Raw genomic sequence first — 24018 nt, forward strand, 5'->3', positions numbered from 1 at the left:
TATGAAATCAATCTTATGAATTGAATAACTAAAAAGAAGAAAGCTTTCTCCTTAAAAAATTTCTCTACTTTATCGACTTTTCAAAAAGGAAAGACTAATGAACCTATCTTTATTCTTAAAATCTTTTTCTTCAACGTTTCGTTTTGCGATTTACTAAAGAGAAAACATACATGGGATTATTATTAGATTGGCTTAAAAAGCTTTCTCCTTAAAAAGCTTTACGAATGAGAGGTAGTTGAAGGTGTTTTATTCCTATTCTCTTTTTATCAAGAACAGGTAAATTTTACAGAAAATATAATCAATATCTTCGGCCAATTATGCCATGTAAACATGGGCTTGAGGCAAAAACATTCTTTCAAGTATTCTTTATTCAAAGATTATTCTTCTCATTATTAAAAAAAATAATTTAAAATATGAATCAGTATCGACCCGACCCGTTCACCATTTTAGGAATATCCTGTACTAACTTAAATGCGAGAGTAACCACGCTTGCAAGACATTTAGAAGGTGAAACAAATCGACTCAACTCCGATAGATGATCAATTTTGATACTAACAATATCTGCATGCTATCTCACGTTTCAATCCTACTCTGAATCAAGCATATAAATCTAATTTTTTTCTATCAACTAGCACGGTCCTGCTCCATCTTAACACAACCAAACATCGATTAACTTGCACGAATACAAACAAAATATCAATAGAAGCAATACCAACTTTAGCAGGATCACTGTCAAAAACAGCAACCTTTGCATCTCATCAACAGAAGTAATCATTTGGCAAACACACAGAAGAGCTTGATCATGTAGAATGACGGTCAATTATCAAAAACCCAAGTAACATAAGAATCAATTGCTTCTAATTTTCCTCGTTACTACAGACGTACCATGAGAGAAGGTTATCTACTTGCAATTATGACAGTTATTGTTGGCCTCATCTGCTCATAATGTTAGGGCAGATAATCCACTGCTGGCCAATCTTGAAGAGCTCGTCTTTTTATCTTCATGATCAAATTACACCCACAAATTTGTCAAAGCAAACCTGTATTCCAAGATTTTTTTGATATTATTTCTAAATACGAGTATTCCCTTCCACCAGCCATTGCTTGCCTTATCAGTTCCTGTAACATCAACAGCCATTAAATTTTCTTGCAATATATATATATATATATATATATATATATATATATAGCTTTATGAGATAAAAAAGAGGATATGCAGGCTACCATAAGAACAAAGACCAAATGCTTCCAGTTCTCATAATGTATGACTAGCAAGAAACAAAACCTTTGGATGTTGAAGAACAGAATGGTGCATCCATTTGTTTAGGTCATGGCATGCTTATCCAGCTTAATGAAGAAAGCATCATCTTTAATGCCAGTATGTCAGAAATGTCTCAATTATGAAGCTTAATGAAGAAAACATCATTGTTTAATACTAACAACTGTATGTCAGCAATGTTTCAATTATGATCACACTCAAAGCAAGGGGGAGTTTCAGATGTGATGTCTTATATAGCACCAAGGAGGAAGAGAGAAGGGTATTAGCAAAAAGACAGCTACAAGTGTCAAAACTTAAAAGAAAAATTATCAATTTAGAACCGTATGTGGGCTTACTGCCCAACTAACAAACTTAAAAGAAAATTGATTAATTTAGTATCGTATTGTCACGTACTTAGTTGGTTTTGCCTAAGTCGTGCGGCACCCTTGCGTGTTCGTCCGCAAAGGTTGACCTCTCCGAAACTTTCTATGGTCCCTTAGAACCTGTAAAAGGGAAAACGAGTTAAAGAAAGCATTTCACTATGGATCCACAAGCGATCATTTTAGCAAACACTTCATAGCCAATGCAAATTACAAACATACTTCACAAGCTCTGAACGGTTGCACAATAAAGGGTCCAAAATGGTCCACTACAGACCGAAATTCTAACAAGTGCCCACATGACACAACCTTTGTTTACAAACCTAAGACGGGCACCAAAACCAAAGAAAATAGGGCTGCTAAGCCTACTATCAGCCCTTTACTTACAGTACAAAGAATGAACAAAACCGAAAGACACAAACATACATGAGCATTACATCAAACACCCCGTTTACAGTTTTGTCTGTGACATTCTTCCCCACTTATTCCTTCGACGTCCTCATCGAAGCCTTTGCGGATGCTGCATCTCCTTGCCTTTGCTGAGTTTTCAATCTTCTGCTCCAGTTGCAATGCGCCTCTTGGCTCCCAACTAAACTCTACCACTGTTGTTGAGTAGTCGAATCTTGATCGACCATGCTGCTTCAACTCGCCAATGAGACTCTAGTGTGGGGTCGACTGAATTGTGCTGATCCCTGTTGTTTCCTGCAGATCTCTCGAATAAAAGAAAAGAACATCCTTAATATGCGCTAGTCTCTCAAATGCCTCATGCCGCTTGAACTAGGTGGATGCTTGTTGGAGCTTTAACGAGCATCGCCTCGTAGACTTTAAAGTTTTTGGGTCCTTTGTAAAATTTGCACATCGATTCTTCTTCCACTTAGTCGTCACCTCCAAGTAGGTTCGCATCACTTCCATTTTCGATTGGTATTCGGTTAGGAAATGAAGCGGATAATCTACTCTCAGTAGCACTGATCACCAATGTTAAAGATTTGACAACTATTATCTTCCACTAGGTTTCTTCGAAGGGTCTTTGAACCTGTGCAAAGCTCCTATGCTAGATAGATAAGAGAATTGGGGTACTCGGTTTTGCCCATTCTCTTAAGAGTTGAGAAGGCAAAGGTTACTTGACTTCGCCCGCCTCCTCAAGGGTTGTACTCCATGCATCGAGCTGGTTACTAGCTTTCGCCCGCTCTTTTGCTCACACTTCTGAAGCACTAGAAGTGTTTACACTCCTTACGTTGAGTTAGCTACTGTGATTCACTTTTTCAATGTCATCGAACTTCTGGAATGCAAGAAGTTTTCACCCCAACGTGAAGCAAGTCTTTAAGAGTTTTGGTCACCTTTGGGATTGTACCATCTTCTTCGTCATCTTTGTCACCTACTCCTTTGAGTCACAAAGGTACAACACTGCATATTGCCTACTTCGTTCCTTGATCGAGCACTCTTACATCAACCCAAAGTCCTCTACTTTCTACTATCTTAATGAGAAGCTCATTGACACCGATATTACGAAGTTCCCTGGCCTCTGCCCTTCAGCCTTGTCTCGGTACTTGGAGTTTGCCTCTGCATTCTCCACCTCCTCAGCCTTTTCCACGACCAAGTACTCTCCCTCCATGAGAACATGGGATCGATGACTTCACGGAAGTCCCGCCTTTACGATACCATAGCGCTGCCATGCCCATGGCCCTACTATCCGTCGTCTCGTATCTGCGTCCCTTTCTTCACGATCGGTAGATCTACCTCTATGGAACTCCTCCGAGTCCACTTTCATTATAACCGATGCTTAGTTTTAGGTAGCTAAGTCTCTTTGGACTCGTTGTCGCTTCCTCGCTCCTTTCAACCCCTTGCTTCAACACCTCTATATTCTTCGAACAATTACTCTTGGTCGATGGAAAGACAGATTGCAACTCCCATACATGGCCTCCACCATCATGTTGTAGGGTTCGCACCGATTTTGTTCTCCTTAGCTTCCTTGGTAGCAACATTCGCTTACTTAGCCTTGCCCTCTAACTTGCCGAGCTCTTTTAAGCGAATATGAGCTCTTGACCAGTCCAACTCTCCAACCGCTCCGATCATACCTCTGCATGATCAAGTCCACCCCCATGGAACTCAGTGGTACTTGCATTCGAAATTCTCCCTCGGTGATACACAGCCTCCATATGCTTATAACCAAGGCTTTTATCCGATGCAAAATTCGGTGCACGCACGGAAGACCTGCTTCTGCGATATCATGGCATTCACTCCTTGAATCCATAGCCTTTTTTGTCGTCGTGCTATTCACTAAAATGGAGCTTCCAGTAGCTCCCGATCATTCCTTCGTATGATCTAATCCTTCGCGAGACTAGTTTCGTGTGTATCGCATTGTCACGAACTGTTCCACCACGATCCGCTGCACCATGTTGCCTCCTGGTGACATCTCCATTTCATTCTGATCATTATGGAATGAACTCGGATTGTGATCCCTCTATGTGTGGCCTCTGCCAAACACATCAAAGGGCCTCTTCTACCTTCGATTGTGTTCGCTCCTTTGGAAATTGACCTTCGTCCACCCGCTCTCGGGTCACACCCAAACAAAGCACAACTCTAGGATAGTCCATCGCCTAGTAACTCCCGAAGTCCATCGACTTCGTTGAAATTGGTGCACCATTGTCTGGATCTTGGGCCTCTACCCCCACCAACACAATCTCTGTTGTGCACCGCTTTCTTCATGGCAACTCGAATGGTAGCACTATAGCGTATTCTTCAAGAGTACCCGCCTACGCGTCCTCTTGCCCCGTGTCAAGGCCTTCTAAACCTAATTTCACCTCCGCAAGTTAAGTCGCCTTGGTTCCTCCGTCAAATGTTTCTTTGAGATATGGTGCAGGTGCCTTGAAGCTCCCTTTATCTTTGGCACCATTCAAAATAAGTCCGCTCCATCAGAATGAGGGACCCATTGTCACGAACTTAGCTAGTTTTGCCTAAGTCGTGCGGCACCCTTGCGTGTCCGTCTGCAAAGGTCAGCCTCCCCGAAGTCTTCCATTGTCCCTTAGGACCAACAAAAGAGAGAACGGGTTAGAGAGAACGTCTCAATCGGGATCCACAAGCAAACATCTCTGAAAAACACTTCATAGACAATGCAAATTACAAACAGACTTTACAAGCTCTGAACAGTTGCACAACAAAGGGTAAAATGGTCCATTACAGACCGAAAATCTCTCGCACATGTCCACATGACACAACCTTTATTTACAAGCCTAAAGAGGCCACTAACCCAACTAAAATGGGACTATTACGCCTTCGGTCGTCCCTCTACATGCTGTACAAGGCATGAACATACCAAAAGACACGGACATACATAAGCATTACATCAAACATCCTGTTTAGAAGTTTGTCCGTGACATTCTCCCCCACTTATTCCTTCGACGTCCTCGTTGAAGCCTTTGTCGACACTGCAACTCCTCGCCTTTGCTGAGTCTTCAATCTTCTGCTCCAGCTACAATGCGCCTCTTGGCTCCTAGCTGCTCTCCGCTGTTGTTTTTGAGTAGTCGAACCTTTGATCCACCATGTTGCTTCAACTCACCAATGATTCTGACTCTGGTGTGGGGTTGGCTGAGTTGTGTTGATCCTTGTTGATTCCTGCGGATCCCCCAGATAAAGGAAAAGACCATCCTTACTGCGCCAGTCTCTCAAATTCCTCATGCTGCTTGAACTGGTTGGATGCTTGTTGGAGCTTTAACGAGCATCGTCTCGCAAACTTCTGAAGTTTTGGGTCCTTCCTCCACCAAATTTGCTCATTGACTCTTCTTTCACTTAGTTGTCACATCCAAGTAGGTTCGCATCACTTCCGCTTTCGATTGGCATTTCGTTGGGAAATGAAGCGGACAATCTACTCTTAGTAACACTGATCACCGTTGGTGAGGATTTGACAACTATTGTCTTCCATTATCTTCGAAGGATCTTTGAACATATGCAGAGCTCCTCTGCTGGATAGATAAGAGAATTGGGGTACTCGGTTTCGCCCATTCTCTTAAGAGTTGAGAAGGCAAAGGTTACTTGACTTCGCCCGCCTCCTCAAGGTTGTACTTCATGCATCGAGCTGGTTACTAGCCTTCGCCTGCTCTTTGCTTACACTTCTGAAGCACTTGAAGTGTTTGCACTCCTTGCGTTGAGTTAGCTACTATGATTCACCTTCTTAATGCCATCGAACTTCTAGAATGTAGGAAGTTTTCACCCCAACTTGGAGTAATTCTCTCATAGGTTTGGTCGCCTCTGGGATTGTACCGTCTTCTCCATCAACCCTACCGCCTACTCCACTGAGTAGCAAAGGTACAGCACCGCGTACTGCCTGCTTCGTTCCTTGGTTATGCACTCTTGCATGACCCGAAGTCCTTCACTTTCGGCTATCTTGATGAGAAGCTCATTGACACCGGTCTTACGAAGTTCCTCGGCCTCTGCCCTTCAACCTTGTCTCGGTACTTGGAGATTGCCTCTGCATGCTCCACCCCCTCGGCCCCTTTCACGACCAAGCGCTCTCCCTCCATGAGAGCAAGGGATCAATGACTTTCACGGAAGTCCCGCCTCTGCAGTACCATAGCGTTGTCATGCCCATGGCACTACTATCCGTCGCCTTGCATCTGCATCCCTTTTCTTCACAATCAGTAGATATGCCTCTGTGGCACTCCTCCGAGTCCACCTCCATTCTAACTGATGCTTGATTTTGGGTAGCTAAGTCCCTCTAGACTCGTCGTCGTTTCCTCGCCCCTTTCGACCCCCTGCTTCAACAACTCTGTGTTCTCCAAGCAGTTTGTTTGGTCGATGGAAAGACAGACTGCAACTCCCATGCATAGCCTCTACCATCGCATTATAGGGTTTGCACCGATTCTGTTCTCCTTAGCTACCTTGGTAGCAACGTTCGCTTACTCGGCCTTGTCCTCTGACTTGCCGGGCTCCCTTAAGCGAATATGAGCTCTGGAGCAGTCCAACTCTCCAACTGCTTCGATCATATCTCTGCATGATCAAGTCCCTCCCATGGAACTCACTGGTACTTGCATTCGAACTTTTCCCTTGGTGGAACACAGCCCCCATATACTGATGACCAAGGTTTTCATCCGATGCAAAATTCGATGCATACACGGAAGACCCGCCTCTGCGGTACCATGGCCTTCACTCCTTGAATCCATAGCCCTTCTTGCTGTCGTGTTGTTCACCGAAGTGGAGCTTCCAGTAGCTCCCGATCATACCTCCGTATGATCTAGTCCCTCACGGGACTAGATTGTGTGTATCGCATTGCCACGAACTGTTCCACCACGATCCGCTGCACCATGTCGCCTCCGTCGCTTAGTAGCTCCCGAAGTCCCCCGACTTCGCTGCAATTAGTGCACCATTGTCTGGATCCTGGGCCTCTACCCCTACCAGCACAATCTTCGCTGTGCACCGCTTCGTTCATAGCAATTTGAATGGCAACACTGTGGCATATTCTTCAAGAGTACCCACCTCTGAGTCCTCTTGCCCCGTGCTAAGGCCTTCTGAACCCAATTTCGCCTCCGCAAATTGAGTCGCCTTAGTTCCTCCATCAAATGCTTCTCCGAGATAAGGTGCATGTGCCCAGAAGCTCCCTTCGTCTTCGGCACCATACAAGATGAGTCCGCTCCATCAGAATGAAGGACCCACGGAACAACATGATCCTACTCTTGCCTCTGCAAGAGTTCATGTCCTTGACCTCTGTCTAAGGAAAGCACTATGCCTCTACTCCATGTTCCAACTTCTATGCTGGCTCCCTTCATGCGGCTTGGGTACTTCGCCAAGTTACACCCAAGTTGCTCCGCTCCTCGTTTTTGCATTTAGTCGATGGTGGCCCTTGCGCCCACCATTCCACGGGTCAACCCTCCCTTGAGTCTGATCTCCACATCGACTCCAAGTGTGCCTTCATTTGTGTTGCTTTGGGTCGCTCCCCCACTTGATCTCACAATGCATCCACCAATGCATTCTCTCAAGCGAGATCATGTGACGACTCCTCGCCGCCTGCTCAGTCCATTGAGCTTCGTGGAGTTGTTGTTTGTTGAGGTACTCCTCCTTAACATGTGAGGTCCATCCCATATGGTTCTCCCTCTGGAGAGCCGAGACTTATCCCTCCAGGATAACTGTCCCGTTGGAGCAACATCTCTCTTCGTTTCGGAGACCACCATCCCCTTGGACTACTCCGATCTGCCGAACAAACTATGCATTGTTCTGCCTCCTGCAAACGCACTTGCTAGATTGCGACTCCACGTCAATACAGCCCCTGCTGCACCACTCAAGGCCTAGCAACATGCTGAACTCGTTGCACACTTCAGCCTCCTACGGACGTATCCTTCACATGCCGAAGAGAAAGTTTCAATGCTCCATAACGCCGAGTTTCGGTCGCCTTGGGATGGCCGCGAACATTCCATCGTCCGCATACAAGCCCATGCATGAGTACCAAATTCTTTGAGTTAGCAATTACCCTCACCTCTGTGAGCTTTGCACAACTCTTTCGATCGCTGAGCAACTCATTCCACCTTACATGGTCTCATCCTTTACCAAGCGTCTCGCTTGCCTTGAGCACCATCAAGTATGGTTGTCAACGTTGAGCCGTAGCTCAAACTCAACCATCCCAACCTTTGTGCGCTCCGCATTCTTCCAAGCTTGCCTATTCTCATGATGCCTCTTGCGCGAAGGGTTGGCCATTCCTCTGAATGCCAATGTCAGATGCCCGCTCCTCCGAGCGACTCTTTTTCCCCACATCTCCATGCCCGTTTTCCCCCAAACGGTCGCGCGTGTGCTGACTGCCCTCAACGCAGCCCCGCTAGGTCCCCCACGTTTGCATGCTAAGTGTTTCTATGAGTGCTTGTCCCGCTCTGATACCATCTGTCACGGACTTAGCTGGTTTTGCCTAAGTCGTGCGGCACCCTTGCGTGTCCGTCCGTAAAAGTCAGCCTCCCCGAAGCCTCCCATTGTCCCTTAGGACCAACAAAAGAGAGAACGGGTTAGAGAGAACGCCTCAATCGGGATCCACAAGCAAACATCTCTGAAAAACACTTCATAGACAATGCAAATTACAAACAGACTTTACAAGCTCTGAACAGTTGCACAACAAAGGGTAAAATGGTCCATTACAGACCGAAAATCTCTCGCACGTGTCCACATGACACAACCTTTATTTACAAGCCTAAAGAGGCCACCAACCCAACTAAAATGGGACTATTACGCCTTCGGCCGTCCCTCTACATGCTGTACAAGGCATGAACATACCAAAAGACACGGACATACATAAGCATTACATCAAACATCCTGTTTAGAAGTTTGTCCGTGACACCATGGAACGACATGATCTTGTTCTTGCCGCTACAAGAGTTCATGTCCTTGACCTCTGTCTAAGGAAAGCTTTATACTTTTATTCCATATTTCATCTTCTATGCCGACTCCCTTCATGCGGCTTAAGTACTTCACCAAGTTACACCCAAGTTGCTTCGCTCCTCTATTTGCATTGAGTTGATGGTGGCTCTCGCGCCCACTATTGCACGGGTCAACCCTCCGTTGAGTTCAATCTCCATATCGACTCAAAGTGTGCCTTCATTTTGTGTTGTCTTGGGTCGCTCCCTCACTTAATCTCACAATGCATCCACCAATACATTACATCATGAGAGATCATGCGATGACTCCTCGCCACTCGCTCGGTCTATTGAGCTTTCTGGGGTTGTTGTGTTGAGGTACTCCTCAACATGTGTGATTTGTTGCACATGATTCTCCCTTTGGAGAATCGAGACTTATCCCTCCAAGGTATCTATCCCGTTGGAGCAACTTTTCTCTTCGCATCCTTCCCTCTGGAAGTTTCGAAGACCACCATCCCCTTGGACTACTCCGCCTTGCCGAACAAATTGTGCATTGTTTTGCCCCTACAAATGCACTTGGTAGATTGGGACTCCTCGCCAATACAGCCCCTGTTGCACCCCTCAAGGCTTAGCAACATGCTAAACTCACTGCACACTTCAGCCTCCTACGGACGTATCCTTCTCATGCCGAAGAGAAAGTTTCGATGCTCAATGGCACCGAGTTTTGATCGCCTTGGGATGGCCACGAACATTCTATCGTCCGCATACAAGCCCTTGCTTGAGTACCGAATTCTTCGAGTTAGCAATTCCCCTCATCTCTGTGAGCTTTGCACAACTCTTTCGGTCGCTGAACAACCAATTCCACTTTGCACAGTCTCATCGTTTACCAAGCGTCTCGCTTGCCTTGAGCACCATCAAATATGGTTGCTAACGTCGAGCCGTAGTTGGAACTCAATCATTCCAACCTTTGTGCGTTATGCATTCTTCCCAACTTGCTTGTCCTCGTGATGCCTCTTGCGTGAAGGGTTGGCCATTCCTCTGAATACCAATCTCAGATGCCCACTCCTCTGAGCGACTCCTTTTCCTATCTCCATGCCTGTTTCCCCCAAACGATCCCGCGTGCTGACTGCCCTCAACGCAACCCTGCTAGGTCCCCCACGTTTGCATGTCAAGTATTTCTATGTATACTTGTCCCACTCTAATACCATGTCACACACTTAGCTGGTTTTGCCTACGTCGTGCGGCACCCTTGCGTATCCCTCCGCAAAGGTCAGTCTCCCCAAAATCTCCTATGGTCCCTTAGGACCTACAAAAGAGAAAACGGGTTAAAGAGAGCATTTCACTCGAGATCCACAAGCAATCATTTCAGCAAACACTACATAGTCAATGCAAATTACAAACAAACTTCACAAGCTCTGAACGGTCGCACAATAAAGGGTCCAAAATGATCCACTACAGATCGAAATTCCCACAAGTGCCCATATGACACAACCTTTATTTACAAGTCTAAGACGGGCACCAAAACTAAAGAAAATTGGGCTGCTAAGCCTACTATTAACTCTTTACATGCTGTGCAAAACATGAACAAAACCGAAAGATATTGACATACATGAGCATTACATCAAACACCTCGTTTACAATTTTGTCTGTGACATTATGTGGGCTTACTGCCCAATTGACAAGTATGAACCAGAGAGTAAGCCCCATTTCTGTAGCTTACCTGGTGGTAACCTACTCATTGGACTGGACCGAGCAAAAAGCCCTGGCCCGCATTGCTAGTTCAAGTCTGGACCGGTAAATAACTCCTGAAACAAACTGGTCCTCACAAAATTTGAAACCATGGGAGCAACCATACATGACAAACTAAATCTGCTAAGAAACTTCAAACCAAACACATTAAGTTTCTAAATGGTGAACATATTTTGGTTTTGGTCAGTACAGTGTGTCCAGTATTAATGAGCATAAGATGCCATTAGAGGGTCATTTACCTTGTTATGTCTCTGGACCTTTAATTGAAAGCTCTCTTACAGGCACCTCCAGAGTAACCTGTCGATTGATATTAGCACATATTGATTCAAGAATCAAGAAGTACAACAAAGAAAATGGCAACTAATATAACTCTGGCCCACCAATATGGCAATAGGTGGTCAAACGCTGTAGATGTTAGAATTGTCAAAGTTATGTCTCTACGTGATTCAACTACATCCAGATCTACGATTATTGAAAAGTCACTAGTAGGTGACTTGAAAATAGAAGGAACAGCAATGCTTTACCTCCTTAAAGACTTCACTATAAGAAGCATCAACATATCCCTGCACCCATAAACAGCCATCATTACAAAAATAACTTGTAACTGTTACTACTGGCAACAAATGCATGTATGCATATCAACAATGACATGTGGTGAGAATACCAATTTCCTAAAAAGATTAATTGATGCTGCATTTGATTCTGCGATTTTGGCACGAAAAGTATGAATTCCATATCTCTCAACTGCAAAAGCCATCATCATCAAGATAGATTCTTTTCCAAGCCCCTTCTGGCGACTGCAACAGAGAAACTATGGGATAAGTACAGCCTCAAACTGCATGTAGCTTAGAAAAGGTAATTTTCAAATGATTATAATGGTTGAGTCTCGTAGATACAAATATATGTTACAGGAGAGTTGAACCTCGCATCCCAAGGAAAACCTTGACAACAATTCTTCCTGATTAAGCTCCACAAAATAGCTTGCTTTTAATCATCTCTCACAAATAGTTTTAGAAGAAATAGAAGCATCATGCATGAGGGTCAGGAACCTCAGAAATTTTCACAAAATACCACAAGTACACTGAACATACCATATTTATATAGTACAGGAGACCATACTAGTTCAGTAGTTCCTACCAGAATATTAAACAATCTTAGTATCGTTATATCGTTGTATGTTTCAACAAATAGCTTGCTTTTAGTCATCTCTCACAAAATTGGTCTTAAAAGCAATAAAAGTGTAATGCATGAGAATCTGGAACCTTCACAACTCCTACAGAATACCATAGTACACTGACCATACCATATTTATACAGTACAGGTGACCCTACTAGTTCCTACCAACATATTAAACAAATTTAGTATTCTTTTATTGATGTACCAAGGTATACCATACTGCTCAGCACATACAGATAGGATTCCAGAATGAGTCTCAATACCAATTTATTAAAACCTTATTTTCCAGTAACTTTTGTTGACATATCAAAGCTTATCATGCTGTACCAATTTGTATACAATGGTACAATAAGATTCTTATATGGTTACTGGTTCTCATGTTAAAGCCTTGCCTGTAGCAATGATAAATTCTGTTGATATTAGATTTACTTTAGCAGGAAATTTTACAATCCATGGTTGAAGAATCCAGTTTGACATTTTCTAAGCTACTGATGAGTTCAGGCCACTGATATTTTTTTTAAAATGCAATAGTTTCACATGAGAAATCCAAATGCTTACTTATGCTCTAGCCATTATGAACATCTTATAAAATACAAATTTAACAAACTAGAGAAGAGAGAATAAAGTAGAGATCAAACTATCAGGCCTTTTCCTTAATATCAGGATTAATGCAAAGAGGAGCACCATCCATTGGTTTACAAGGAATTGATAGAGCCATATGTAATAGATGATGCTTTTCTCTTTATCTCTTCTAGATATCAAATATCAGCAAGGGATTAAAGAAACATTCAAATGGGAAAGGCAATAATCTGTTTTTTAACAGGGTTTCACATTAAGAATAGCCAAGAAGAGTAAACATTAGAAGGAAAAGACACATTAAGCAAGAACCAGGTAGTAAGGTAACCTTTAAAGGAAGAGCCAATTTTTCGTTGGTCTAAATCAATTTTGATCCAAACCCTTTTCTCAAGCCAATTACTATTTGTGATCCTAAAGAAGAAAAATATAGTTACTGGTTTTTCTGTACAAAGTAAACCAGCCAAGAACTTTATTATTGTAGAGTTTAAGATGAGCCCTTCCAGAAGGACTATCAAAACTTTTAGATGCCTAATTCTCTCCTAATTATACAAATAAACACCATAGCCATGCAAAAAACAACTATTCAGGAGTTTTTTCTCTTGAGAAAAAATTCTCATCAGTTAGGCAATTACTTAAACAAGTTAGCAAAATCATATAGCATTAAGAAACTTGCCCAGCACTAAGAGTCACTTCTCCATCTAGAAAATAATTATAATACAACTCGATAACTAAACAAACTGGTTATGCAGACTGTATCCTTATTACTCTCAAATTGACCAAACCCTAGGACTAAGCTAACATTGTCCTGCATCAGTAACAATCAGGCTTCTGAGACAAGTCAGCATTTTGAATTTTGAATAAACTGACATGTCTTCAACATATTGACATCCAATGTATAGCTGGGACAGAGAGAAAGTAAAGAGCTGATATTTGTCAAAATAAATGCCTGATGATACTGCAGAAAACGGAGCACATGATAATCCATTGTATCATGTGCAAAGACAGAAACCAGTGGATGCCAAAATGAGCATTCAACAAATTTAGAGAATACTTCATGGAAATATGAAAATTTAAGAGAGACAGACTAGCAATAGAAAGACCTACAGATTCCTCATCAGCATGGAGCAAGCACATGAGATTGGTCTTTCTCAGTCATTGTCCCACTAGATAAATATGAGTGCAAAACAGATTTATATTACTACTAACCAAGGTATGCAATACCGTACCATACCAGTGTTTCGAGGTTGGCTCGGTACAGTATGGTACCGGCGTACCGAGCGATACACCAGGGCATACCGAATGGTACACCAGGGCTTACCGAGCGATTTCCTCTTACTATAGCACTGTAGTGCTACTACAGTATTATACTGTAGCACTGTATCACGGTCCGTCAAGTAACGGGTGGTCCACGTACCGGTATGCCGTCGGACCGGTACATACCGTCCGACCATTCGAAATTGCATACCATGTTACTAACTATAAAAGAAACTAGTCACTTTACTGTTCATGCAGATAGAAATAAGAATATTAAATGTTCCATTTTTATCATGGACATTAGGCATAGGAGATGCAATCGTAATTATGAATCCCAAAATATTTCTGAATTTCCCAAATACTAAGAATCTAGCAAGTTTACCAAATGCTTCATCTAATTGATTCCTGATTTGCAGAAACATTGCCAAATCACTATTTTTGCTATGAAGCAAGCACAATACAGAATCATATAAGCTCTTGGGTCAATGATTCCAGTCCACTATGTTCCCTTCTGCTTTAGTTGCTGAGAGATAATCAGCTCTCATTACATGGATATTTTGCAACTTTTCCGAGATCCTCGACTTTCTTGCTGATTTAAATATCCATGACGGATTTCAAGAACTTGAAGCTCTTTTATTTAATCTTGGTACAGCCTCTTCAATAGACCAATCAATACTATTTTAGAACTTAGCATAGCCTCTTGCAACCACCTTATGTTAAGACACACAGTGTCACACCTAGATTCCATATTAACAAGCATTTTTTAATCATGCATGTTACTTTTTGTCCTTTCTTTCAATTTTGTTCCAAATAGTTAAACCATCTCGGGTTGAACTGACCTCATGATGAATTAGCAGTCATCATCACATGATATCCTATACGTTCCCGTCAGTTGTGGGATCTCTGGCTTGTTGGTGTTGTCAACTAAATTATATACTCCATACTTGTTCTGTACGTATTTACAAAAAATATTAGTGGAATTGACCTCTGTTTTCACACTGTTAATGTGGGTCCAATTAATTTGCAGCAAACAGGAATATGACTATTAATGCCTCAGCATCGCAAGCATGATAGAATTAAACTATGTTGACAAATAAACATATTTTTTTGTGCTTAGCAAATTTGTCACATTTGATAATAAAAAGACTGATTAAATGAATATCCTCTCTAGTCTCTGCATAGGAGTGAAAGATCTGTGCATTAAATATTTTTATTCTGTTTCAACCAAGAAGGTTCACTTTGATTGCTGCCTGCAGCTGCATGCATCAGATATGGACATTAGACAATGAACTTAAAACATATTTTTTAAATTCAACTAATGAGTAGATATAGTAATTATTTATACAGAAGTTAAATGTTATTGATGACTAATATTTGTTGGGCAGCTAAACATGCATATTGAGTATTACATGAACTGAAGAGTTCTTTAATTTAGTGCAATCACAACTGTTGGGCAGCTAAACATGCATATTGAGTATTACATGAACTGAAGAGTTCTTTAATTTAGTGCAATCACAACCAAACGGTTTTAGGTAGGATCAAATAGTTCAAACTAAACAAAATCTATGGACGCACCGCTTAACCTGTATAAGATCAAATATTTTTCGTTCAAATGATAGAACATAACGGATAAAAGAAAAACATTGTTGCTTGTGCTCATTCAGCAAGTTGAGATATTTGTATAATTGATCTTAATAACGCCGTTCTGACAACAAAATACCAAATTGCTTGAAAAATCTTTACTCTGGTCATAACAATCTTACATGTAACTCTCACCGTTTGTCCAAATAAACAAATTTAAACCTTCATATCAGATGTATATCACTAGTAATAAGAGTAGTAGTCAGTTTCACAAAGCCAGATCACATGTCACCCAATTAGAAATCCAAACTCAGTCACCAGATCAGTGTTTCTCATTTCAAAAGCTAAAGTAAAAGCATCATCAAGTCCAAACACTTTGTAACATGTCCTAGACCAGTAAAGCAGAATCCTTGCACAATCTTCAAATTTTATAATGTTCTCCATATGTATGACTTGTTCAAGTTAAAATAGTAATTGAAAGAAAATCAAACAATTTCTTTACATAAGCAAAGTAAGTGGGTCACATATTTCAAGATGTTATGATAAAAATTTGTGGCACTATCTATTTTAGATAGATTCAAATATACATACTGTTTTTATTCAAGGATTGGCCATATTATAAATTGATAGATTAAACCCACTTATCTTATAAACTCAATCCTAATTTTCAGCATTTGACAGCACTTTAAGAACATAAGAAATAAACGGTCCCTGCAAAATGCATGTCATATTTACAGCATGTTAGTGTACTTAAAGAACATAAGAATTATATGCAACAAGAAGAATACATGTGAAATTTAGAAGTATGCAATAATAGAGTATCACTACCTTGTCAGTTCAGCAATCATAATCTCTATTTCTGCAATATGCAAGTCATCAGGATCATTCATGTATATATTCACATCACCAACCATAGCTGAAGAGATGAGTGAAGCAGTGAGATAATCTCATAGTCAACAAACTATACAGTCTAATGTGGAAGAATAATTAAAAAGGTCAGTGCAATTTAGTCATGTTTTTCCTACTAGGCAATAACTAACTTCAGTATCACTTTCTCATAGTTAAATAATATCATTTATTCTTCCTCATATTAACCTCAACTAGTTGGTACTAGATTTCGCATACCAGTAAAATTAGTCTACAACAAAATCTTACAAACTTAATAATCCCATTTCATGCACATTGACTATCTTTGCAATTCCATAATCCAAATGGATAGATCAGCTGTTCGACAAAGTTAAGTTCTTTTCTACATTGTTATCAATCAATAAATGCTAAAATGGTCTGCACCCTTATTTACTCATTGAACTGGAAAAATCTCACAAAGAATGGAAGCAATATGCAGGAGAAATAAAACAATAACATACTATAAAAAAATTGCAAATTCAGTGAAAACTGTAAAGAGCACTAACTAGAAACACAGAATTTAGAAATGTTTAGTGACAAATATTAATGAACATGCACACTAGTGCTATCATTATTCACAGACTACATATGGACACGCAATGCATGAACCTGGCTGTGCTCTTAAGTTTATAAAAAGTGACGGCATAATGAGATCCTGTGATTTGAATTTAGAAAATGAATTATGCAGATAAGACAGGATTTTGAAACAGTGATTTAAAAAGGTGCTCGGGCGCTCATCTAGGCGCTCAAGCGAGGCCCGAGCACCTTGTTTAAGGGCTAGACGGCGCGCTTCAAAGAGGCGCCGCCTGGGTGCTTACCCGAGCCCAGGCGTCGGGCACTTCGGGCATGCGCTCAGGTGATATAAGGCGACTGAACCATACTTTTAATTCTGGTTCGGTTAAATTTGCGTTAGTTGGTTCAATTGAACTAATTAACGAACGCAGTTATATCAACGCGCGACCCCGACTCTAAACCATACGCACGCTTCTCTCATTGTTTCCGCCATCGAAGATTTCTCCCTCTGCATTCGCCGTCGACGATTTCTCCCTCTGCCTCCGCCGCCGACGGTTTCTCCCACTACCTTCGAGTCTTCCTTTGTCGCTGACCGAGTCTCCTCAGATTCCGCTGTTGTCCACTGCCTGCTGTTGTCCACGACACGACTCCACTGCCACTACTACTGTCCACTACCTCCTGTTGTTCGTGACTCCACAGCTTCCACTGTTGTCTGCTGCCTCCTACTATCCGCAACTCTGCTACCTCCTGTTGTTTGCGACTCTGCTACCTCTTGTTGTCTGCGACTTAGCTTCTCACCGCAACTTCTCACCGCGACTTCTCACTGTCGGTCTCTACTCATCCCGACTACAATTAACAATATGTTAACAATAAATTATTAATTATTGTCAAAATAATCTTTATTTATTAGATTAATAATATACTATTTATATTTTAACACTACTAATCTTTGTTTATTTGAAATTATTATTAGGGTTTCAAGATAAATGACAAGTGTACAAAGTAATTCAATAGATTCTTCAATGAATTCAAAAAAAGATTCTGCATGAAAATATAATTATCTAAAGGATCCTAAAGATCCTAATGCAGTAACTTGCATCTTTTGTGATAAGACTACTAAATGTGATATTTTTCGGACAAAGCAGCATCTAGTAAGAAATTTCAAGAATGCAACAGCCAGCAAGAAGTATCCACCTAAGGTAAAAGAAGAGCTGTTGGCTTATATGAATTAAAAAAGATGCAAAAGAATAAATCTTATGGAATTTTATCAAAGAATAATGTTGAACATATCAAGGATGATGATGATGATGAAGATTATTCTAAAAGTGTCAACCTAAGTGAGAAAAAAATACATGACAGAAAAGGAAAATAAGCTATGGTTACTAAGAAGGGTAAAAGGAGACCGATGAACCTATATATGTATCAAGGATCATAGAAGCAATAAGGGCAAACAAGATGCTCAAAATTAAGACAAACAAATATAAGTGATGCTTGTGATAAAGAAATAAGGGGAAAAATAATTCAGCACATTGCTCGCTTTTTCTATCAGGTTGGCCTTCCCCTTAGTACAACTCATTTAAACAATTTTAAGGAAATGATTGAAGCTATTAGAAGATATGGCGCGGGATTAAAACCTCCAAGTTATTATGAGATATGAGTTCCACTATTGAAAAAAGAGTTGAATTATACAAGTAACTTACTAAAATGCCACAAAGAATCATGGGTAAAACATGGTTGCTCTATTATGTCAAATGCTTGGATCGACAAGAGATGCAGGAGTATAATTAATTTTATGATTCACTGTTCTTTAGGAACTATGTTTGTGAAGTCAATAGATGCATCATCTTTTGTGAAATCTGGAGAAAAAATATATGATTTGCTTAACAAGTTCGTGGAAGAAATTGGTGAACAAAATATCATCCAAGTTATAACCTATAATAGAAGCAACTATGTATTAGCTAGTAAGATTCATCTTTTGAATTTTTTAATTTTTTTAATTAACTTATCTTCAATTAAATAGAAGATGTATTAAACTCCTAAGTCTTATCATTTTTGTTATCCTTTGTCTCAGGTCAATTACTTGAAACAAAAAGAAAATATTTATATTGGACTCCATGTGCGGCACATCGTATTGATTTAATGTTGATAAATATTAGAAAGATCCCTGAAATCAAGAAAACTTTATAAAGGGCAATCTTTGTTGTTGGATTTCTTTATAATTATTCTGTGGCTTTGAATATGATGAGAGGATTCATAGGCAATAAGAAATTGGTGAGATATGATATCACCCAATTTGCTACTTCCTTCTTAACATTACAGAGCGTGCATCGTCAAAAACATAACCTACGAAACATGTTTACCTCGAAGAAATGGATGACAAACAAATGGGCAAAAGAAGCGAAAGGCAGGAGGGCCAGTGATATCATCTTAATGTCATCCTTTCGAAATCTTATAGTTTATATATTAAAGATAATGGACTCTCTTGTTCGAGTTCTTTGGTTGGCGGATAATGAAAATAAGCTTGCAATAGGATATATTTATGAGGCTATAGATAGGACAAAGGAGACGATTCAAAAGTTTTTTAATGAAAATGAAAAAAAAATATAAGAAAATATTTGCAATCATTGACGAAAGATAAAATTATCAACTTTATTGTCCCTTACATGTAGCAGGATATTATTTAAACCCAAAATTCTTTTATAAGATCACATCCGTTGGGTTTGATAGAGAAGTTCGGAATGGGTTATATCAGTGCATTGCAAGATTTGTTCTAAGCCTTAAGGTGCAAGATAAGATTATTCATGAATTATCTTTTTATAAGAATATCGATAGCCTTTCTGGAATTTCAATGGCAGTTCGATCCAAGACAATTACATCCCTAGGTATTAATAATTTAATATAATTAATTTCATCTATAGTATGTTACTATATTATTATTAATAATAAATAAATTTTGCAGTTGAATGGTGGAGTCTATTTGGAAATTCCATCCCGAACTTGCAGCAATTTGCTATCAAAATACTTAGTTTGACATATAGTGCTGCGGGTAGTGAGCGAAACTGGAGTGTTTTTTAGCATGTAAGGATCACAGAATATTTTAATTTACTTTTTTATATAGATGAATTACTATATTTTCAAATTATATAGTATGATAGATTCACTAAAAGAGAAGAAATTGGTTGGAGCATCAATTATTACACGATCTTGTTTATATAAAGTATAATCAAGCTTTGAAGGCTCGTCATGATTTGTGAAATAGAATTAATCCGATCTCATTACAAGATATTGATGATTCAAATGAGTGGTTGTTGAGAGAAATGGGTACGAACTTACAAGATCTGAAGACGAGCTTGTATTTGAAGATAATAGCTTGACATGGGAAGATGTGGCAAGAGCTTCAAGTGTGGAGAATTACAAGCATATACAAGATAGATGACGAAGAGAAGAATAAGTGCAACAACATCAAGCTCAGCTCTTGTTATTGTTGAAGAGAATGAAATATATTTTGATGAAAAAGGACCAAAGGAAAAGAATGAACTCAATGAAAATGAATTGTTTGAAAATGATAACGATGTTAATTATCATGATGAATGACTTTGATGTAAAACTTTATTGTTTTGAATTTTGAGTCTTTTGACATTTTTGCTATTAGGAGATAGATAATGTGACTTGGTACTTTAGATTTTTTTAATTTAATATCATATTTTTATTTAAATAATCATATTTATTAATTATATTATATATTTTTTATTTTAATATTTTAGAGCGCCTCGCTTCGCTCGGGTGAGCGCCTAGCGCTTTTTAAATCACCGTTTTGAAATGAAATTCTCATGTTCACTACGAAAAAGGCTCATGTAAAATAAGTTTCAAAAAGAAAGTTTGGAAGTAGGTAACTATAAAAGAAAGGACAAGACAGCCATGTCATTAACTGTTGCAGATCCCTTTTGTGTTAGTAATCTAGTGGAAGACTAAAGATATACTCAAAAATGACACCTATTAGCCACAGATATCCAATCAGCAAAAAAAAGTAATAACTAATGTAATTCACTTTAAGTTTTATTCAAAAAAACGTAAAAAAAACACAATTAACACCTAAGAAAAAAGATCTAGCCCTTATAAAGCTTCCCAAAACACTATGAAAGCAAAGCACCATATAACTATTTCCAATTGAAGGAAAAAGGTATTGATACCATAAAAGTAGAGAGATGAGAGATGGTTGCAAAAGCAGCCATGCCTTGTAAACTAACATGTCGCAAACTAGAAAGAAAATCTAAAAAGAACACACTAAACAGTCAACAAGGTGGAGAAGCATGATGAGACAGTTGCTCAATGATACCAGGAAAATGGAAATAATGTGTTTCTTTCATTTGAAAGCTAAGGGGAAAATCATCTGATGTGGTACTGACTATGGAAAAATGATATGAATAAGAAAGAAGAATCAATCCAGGTTTAAGTAATCGAAAGAGGGTGATGAAAACAAAAGGAAGTTTGGTCAAAGACTAAAACTATAGTGTCAACATCATTCTCCTCATGTTAAACTTATACATATTTCCATAGCAAAGCTAAATGGTCAGGGAGAAAACATAAAGCCTGACTCAAGATCTAGAAATAACAATTTGTGTTGCATAAGACTATGAGATCACTCAGCAAATGCACAGCATATATATCAAAAAATGCACGTCAATGGAGGTCTGAAAGATCAAAATTAAAATTAGGATTAACTAGGAATAATACAATAAAGATAAAGAAATCAGTAGAATCTAATATGTGTGTTCAGAATCAATAGAGAAATAATATAGAACCATTAACATAGCTACACACCATAAAATTCAAAAATAAAATTTGAGTTTTTAAAACTACATGCTAAAATGATCTTTTTACCACCAAAATATCATACAAAAATAATATTATAACTACAAAAGTTATATTATCAACATTTACAAAAAAAAACTACAAAAATAATACAAATGATAAATTGTGTGAAAACAACAAAAAATTCACTAAAATAACCATATTATACATTTAATAAAAATAAATACTAATAACATCCTACAAAAATAATATTATAAAAACATCTATCCAAAAGCGAACTGCTCCAATTCCTCAAAAGACTAGATCTTCAAATGCGGCACCTATAATTGAGGTATTTCTAGCTGAAACCAAATTCACAAAACCAACTCAATGCGACAAAAACATAAATTGCTTCATCAGGCACGACAAGCACAGACTACTCAATTTACGATGAATGATGCGATTGAGATGGAAAGAGAACAGAAAGAAGCCAGGTCTAGAGGAAGAACCTTCGACGTGGGGGTCCCCAGGGACAAAACCACCCTGGATCAGCTGCTTGTCTAGCAATATAAAAGTATGCTCTGCAACAACAACAAACCATCGATCGATCCCATGGATCAGTTCTCAAGAGCAAAGTGATTCGTCAAAGAGGAAAGAAAGAAGGGGGAAAGGGGAATTAGGGTCGATTACTGAGGGGATCCTGGGTCCAGGAGCCGTGCATCTGGTACTCCTGGTGGAGGGTGAGGGGCTCGGAGGCGGTGGCGGCGAGGAGGGCGGGGTCCTGCATCCACCTGTGGTACGTGGGCACGTGCTCCCTCATGTAGGGCACCAGAATCACCTTCTCCCCTTGCAAGCTCCTCCCCACCGGCACCATTCCTCCCATTTCCTCCCATTCCCTCTCCCCGTCGCCCGCAAGTTTAGACATCTCCGGCTGGCGATGGAGAAACGGGGAGCGGAGAGAAGCGGAGGGACTCCCGAGTATGTTATGATTTCTTCGGCAGACACCCTTCTCGGAATCGATTTCGCGTACGATGCCAATTAAAACGAGATGGGCTCTCGACAAAGGGCGTTAATTTTTGGGCGAATTTTCGAAAAAAGAAATCACTGGTTTTTTTACTTTTTTTTTCGTTTTCATTTTTTTTTTTCTTCACAGAGTCTTTACTTTCTAAAATTCAAACGTTATTCCTCCTCACTTTTCCTTTCACCTTTTGCAACCGATTCTTTGTTTCTAAGGCATTTTATCCACAAAAAAAAAAATTACTATTGATATTTTATCGAATGATATCCTCGTATTTATTTTTGCTTATGCTTTGTTTTCTATTTGAACGAAAATACTCTGGATTTTTTACTAAAATAAATTGATCATATATTCTATTTTAGAAATCGATTATTAATTATTATAAAATTTTTAAAATTAAAATAATAATACTAATCATCTCAGAATCACTAGAATATGATGTTAAGATAATAAAATACCCATTTTTTATTTTTAAAAAATTTTATGATATTTAATTATCAAAATTAATTTTTTTTAATAACATCTATGATCAAATAGTATCTATTATATTCAAAGTTTTTTAGTTACTTTTTTGCTCGTTTTAATATTTCCATATATTGTATGCTGAATATTGTACTAAAAAATTATTAAAATATTGTTTAAGAATAAACTGTCTAAAATTTATGTTGAAATGTGTTGATATATAATTTAAGTTATTTTATAAACTTTTAATAATTTTATGTTACAGTTTGAATCTTATTTCTCAAGTTTTCCATCCTACAATAGTATCTTAAATTATCTGACGAATATTTTTGATGCAGTTTCAATTTTATTTGGATCGGTTTAGAATTTATTAAATCAAATCTGACCCAAAAAAATATTAAAAACTGAAAAGGTAGGAAAAGAAAAGGTCTCCTCATCCAAAATATAATAATTTACGATGGACTTCGTAGAATCCGAATAACAACATGACATGATATCCAATATAACCCATCCATAGTTTTGAAAGAATATTCATATTTACAGGAAAGAATATTCATATAGTAGCTATTATAATGAGATATGTTGTTGTTTGTAAGCATTCATATATATCAAATGATGATCTTCCTACCTGCATTGAATTAAAACACATTTAGAGAATGAACCAACAAACATAAACTCCAAAAAATTGTATCAGGTATATTTATATTGTTTAACACTTTTTTATTGGGTTAATTCAAACCCCTCGAAGACTCCTTTTACACATTCTTACATAAATCTATCAAGAAAACTCTAAAGTACTTTTTATACCTCTTCCTCGTTAAGCTGTTCAAATACATAAAATATTTATATAGTAATCCAACTTTAATAGCTAAGGTTTTCTTTCTAAATTTCTTATCCTCTTATCATGGTTATCCCACTAATTTATACTCTCTTTTCATCCGAGTAATCTCACACCATTCTTAATGTATTCACGCTATTAAGCAATTATGTGACTCTTCCCCTTGGCTTTTATCGGTTGTCTATATTAGA

General features: G+C 39.0%; 1 protein-coding gene across 3 annotated transcripts; it reads right to left on the reverse strand.

Annotated features, from left to right (window-relative positions):
• Window positions 1–803: 803 nt before the first annotated feature.
• LOC135586671 (GCN5-related N-acetyltransferase 9-like) lies at window positions 804–22539 on the reverse strand. Of its 3 annotated transcripts, XR_010493267.1 has the most exons (8): window positions 22200–22539; window positions 22019–22090; window positions 16128–16215; window positions 11377–11509; window positions 11237–11275; window positions 10952–11009; window positions 1673–1761; window positions 804–1119 (listed from the first exon to the last, which is right to left on the reverse strand). XR_010493267.1 is itself a non-coding variant. In XM_065137038.1 (7 exons), exons 1-6 carry the CDS (start codon window positions 22432–22434, stop codon window positions 10956–10958), a joined length of 621 nt encoding a protein of 206 aa, XP_064993110.1. In that variant the 5' UTR covers window positions 22435–22538; the 3' UTR covers window positions 804–1119; window positions 10952–10955. The 3 variants fall into 3 exon arrangements, 2 of the variants coding, with proteins under 2 accessions (XP_064993110.1, XP_064993109.1); XM_065137038.1 differs by lacking the exon at window positions 1673–1761 and having other exon boundaries at window positions 22200–22538; XM_065137037.1 differs by lacking the exons at window positions 1673–1761; window positions 10952–11009.
• Window positions 22540–24018: the final 1479 nt, after the last annotated feature.

The sequence above is a fragment of the Musa acuminata genome, chromosome BXJ3-1 (assembly GCF_036884655.1).
Source record: "Musa acuminata AAA Group cultivar baxijiao chromosome BXJ3-1, Cavendish_Baxijiao_AAA, whole genome shotgun sequence".
Taxonomy (NCBI): domain Eukaryota; kingdom Viridiplantae; phylum Streptophyta; class Magnoliopsida; order Zingiberales; family Musaceae; genus Musa; species Musa acuminata.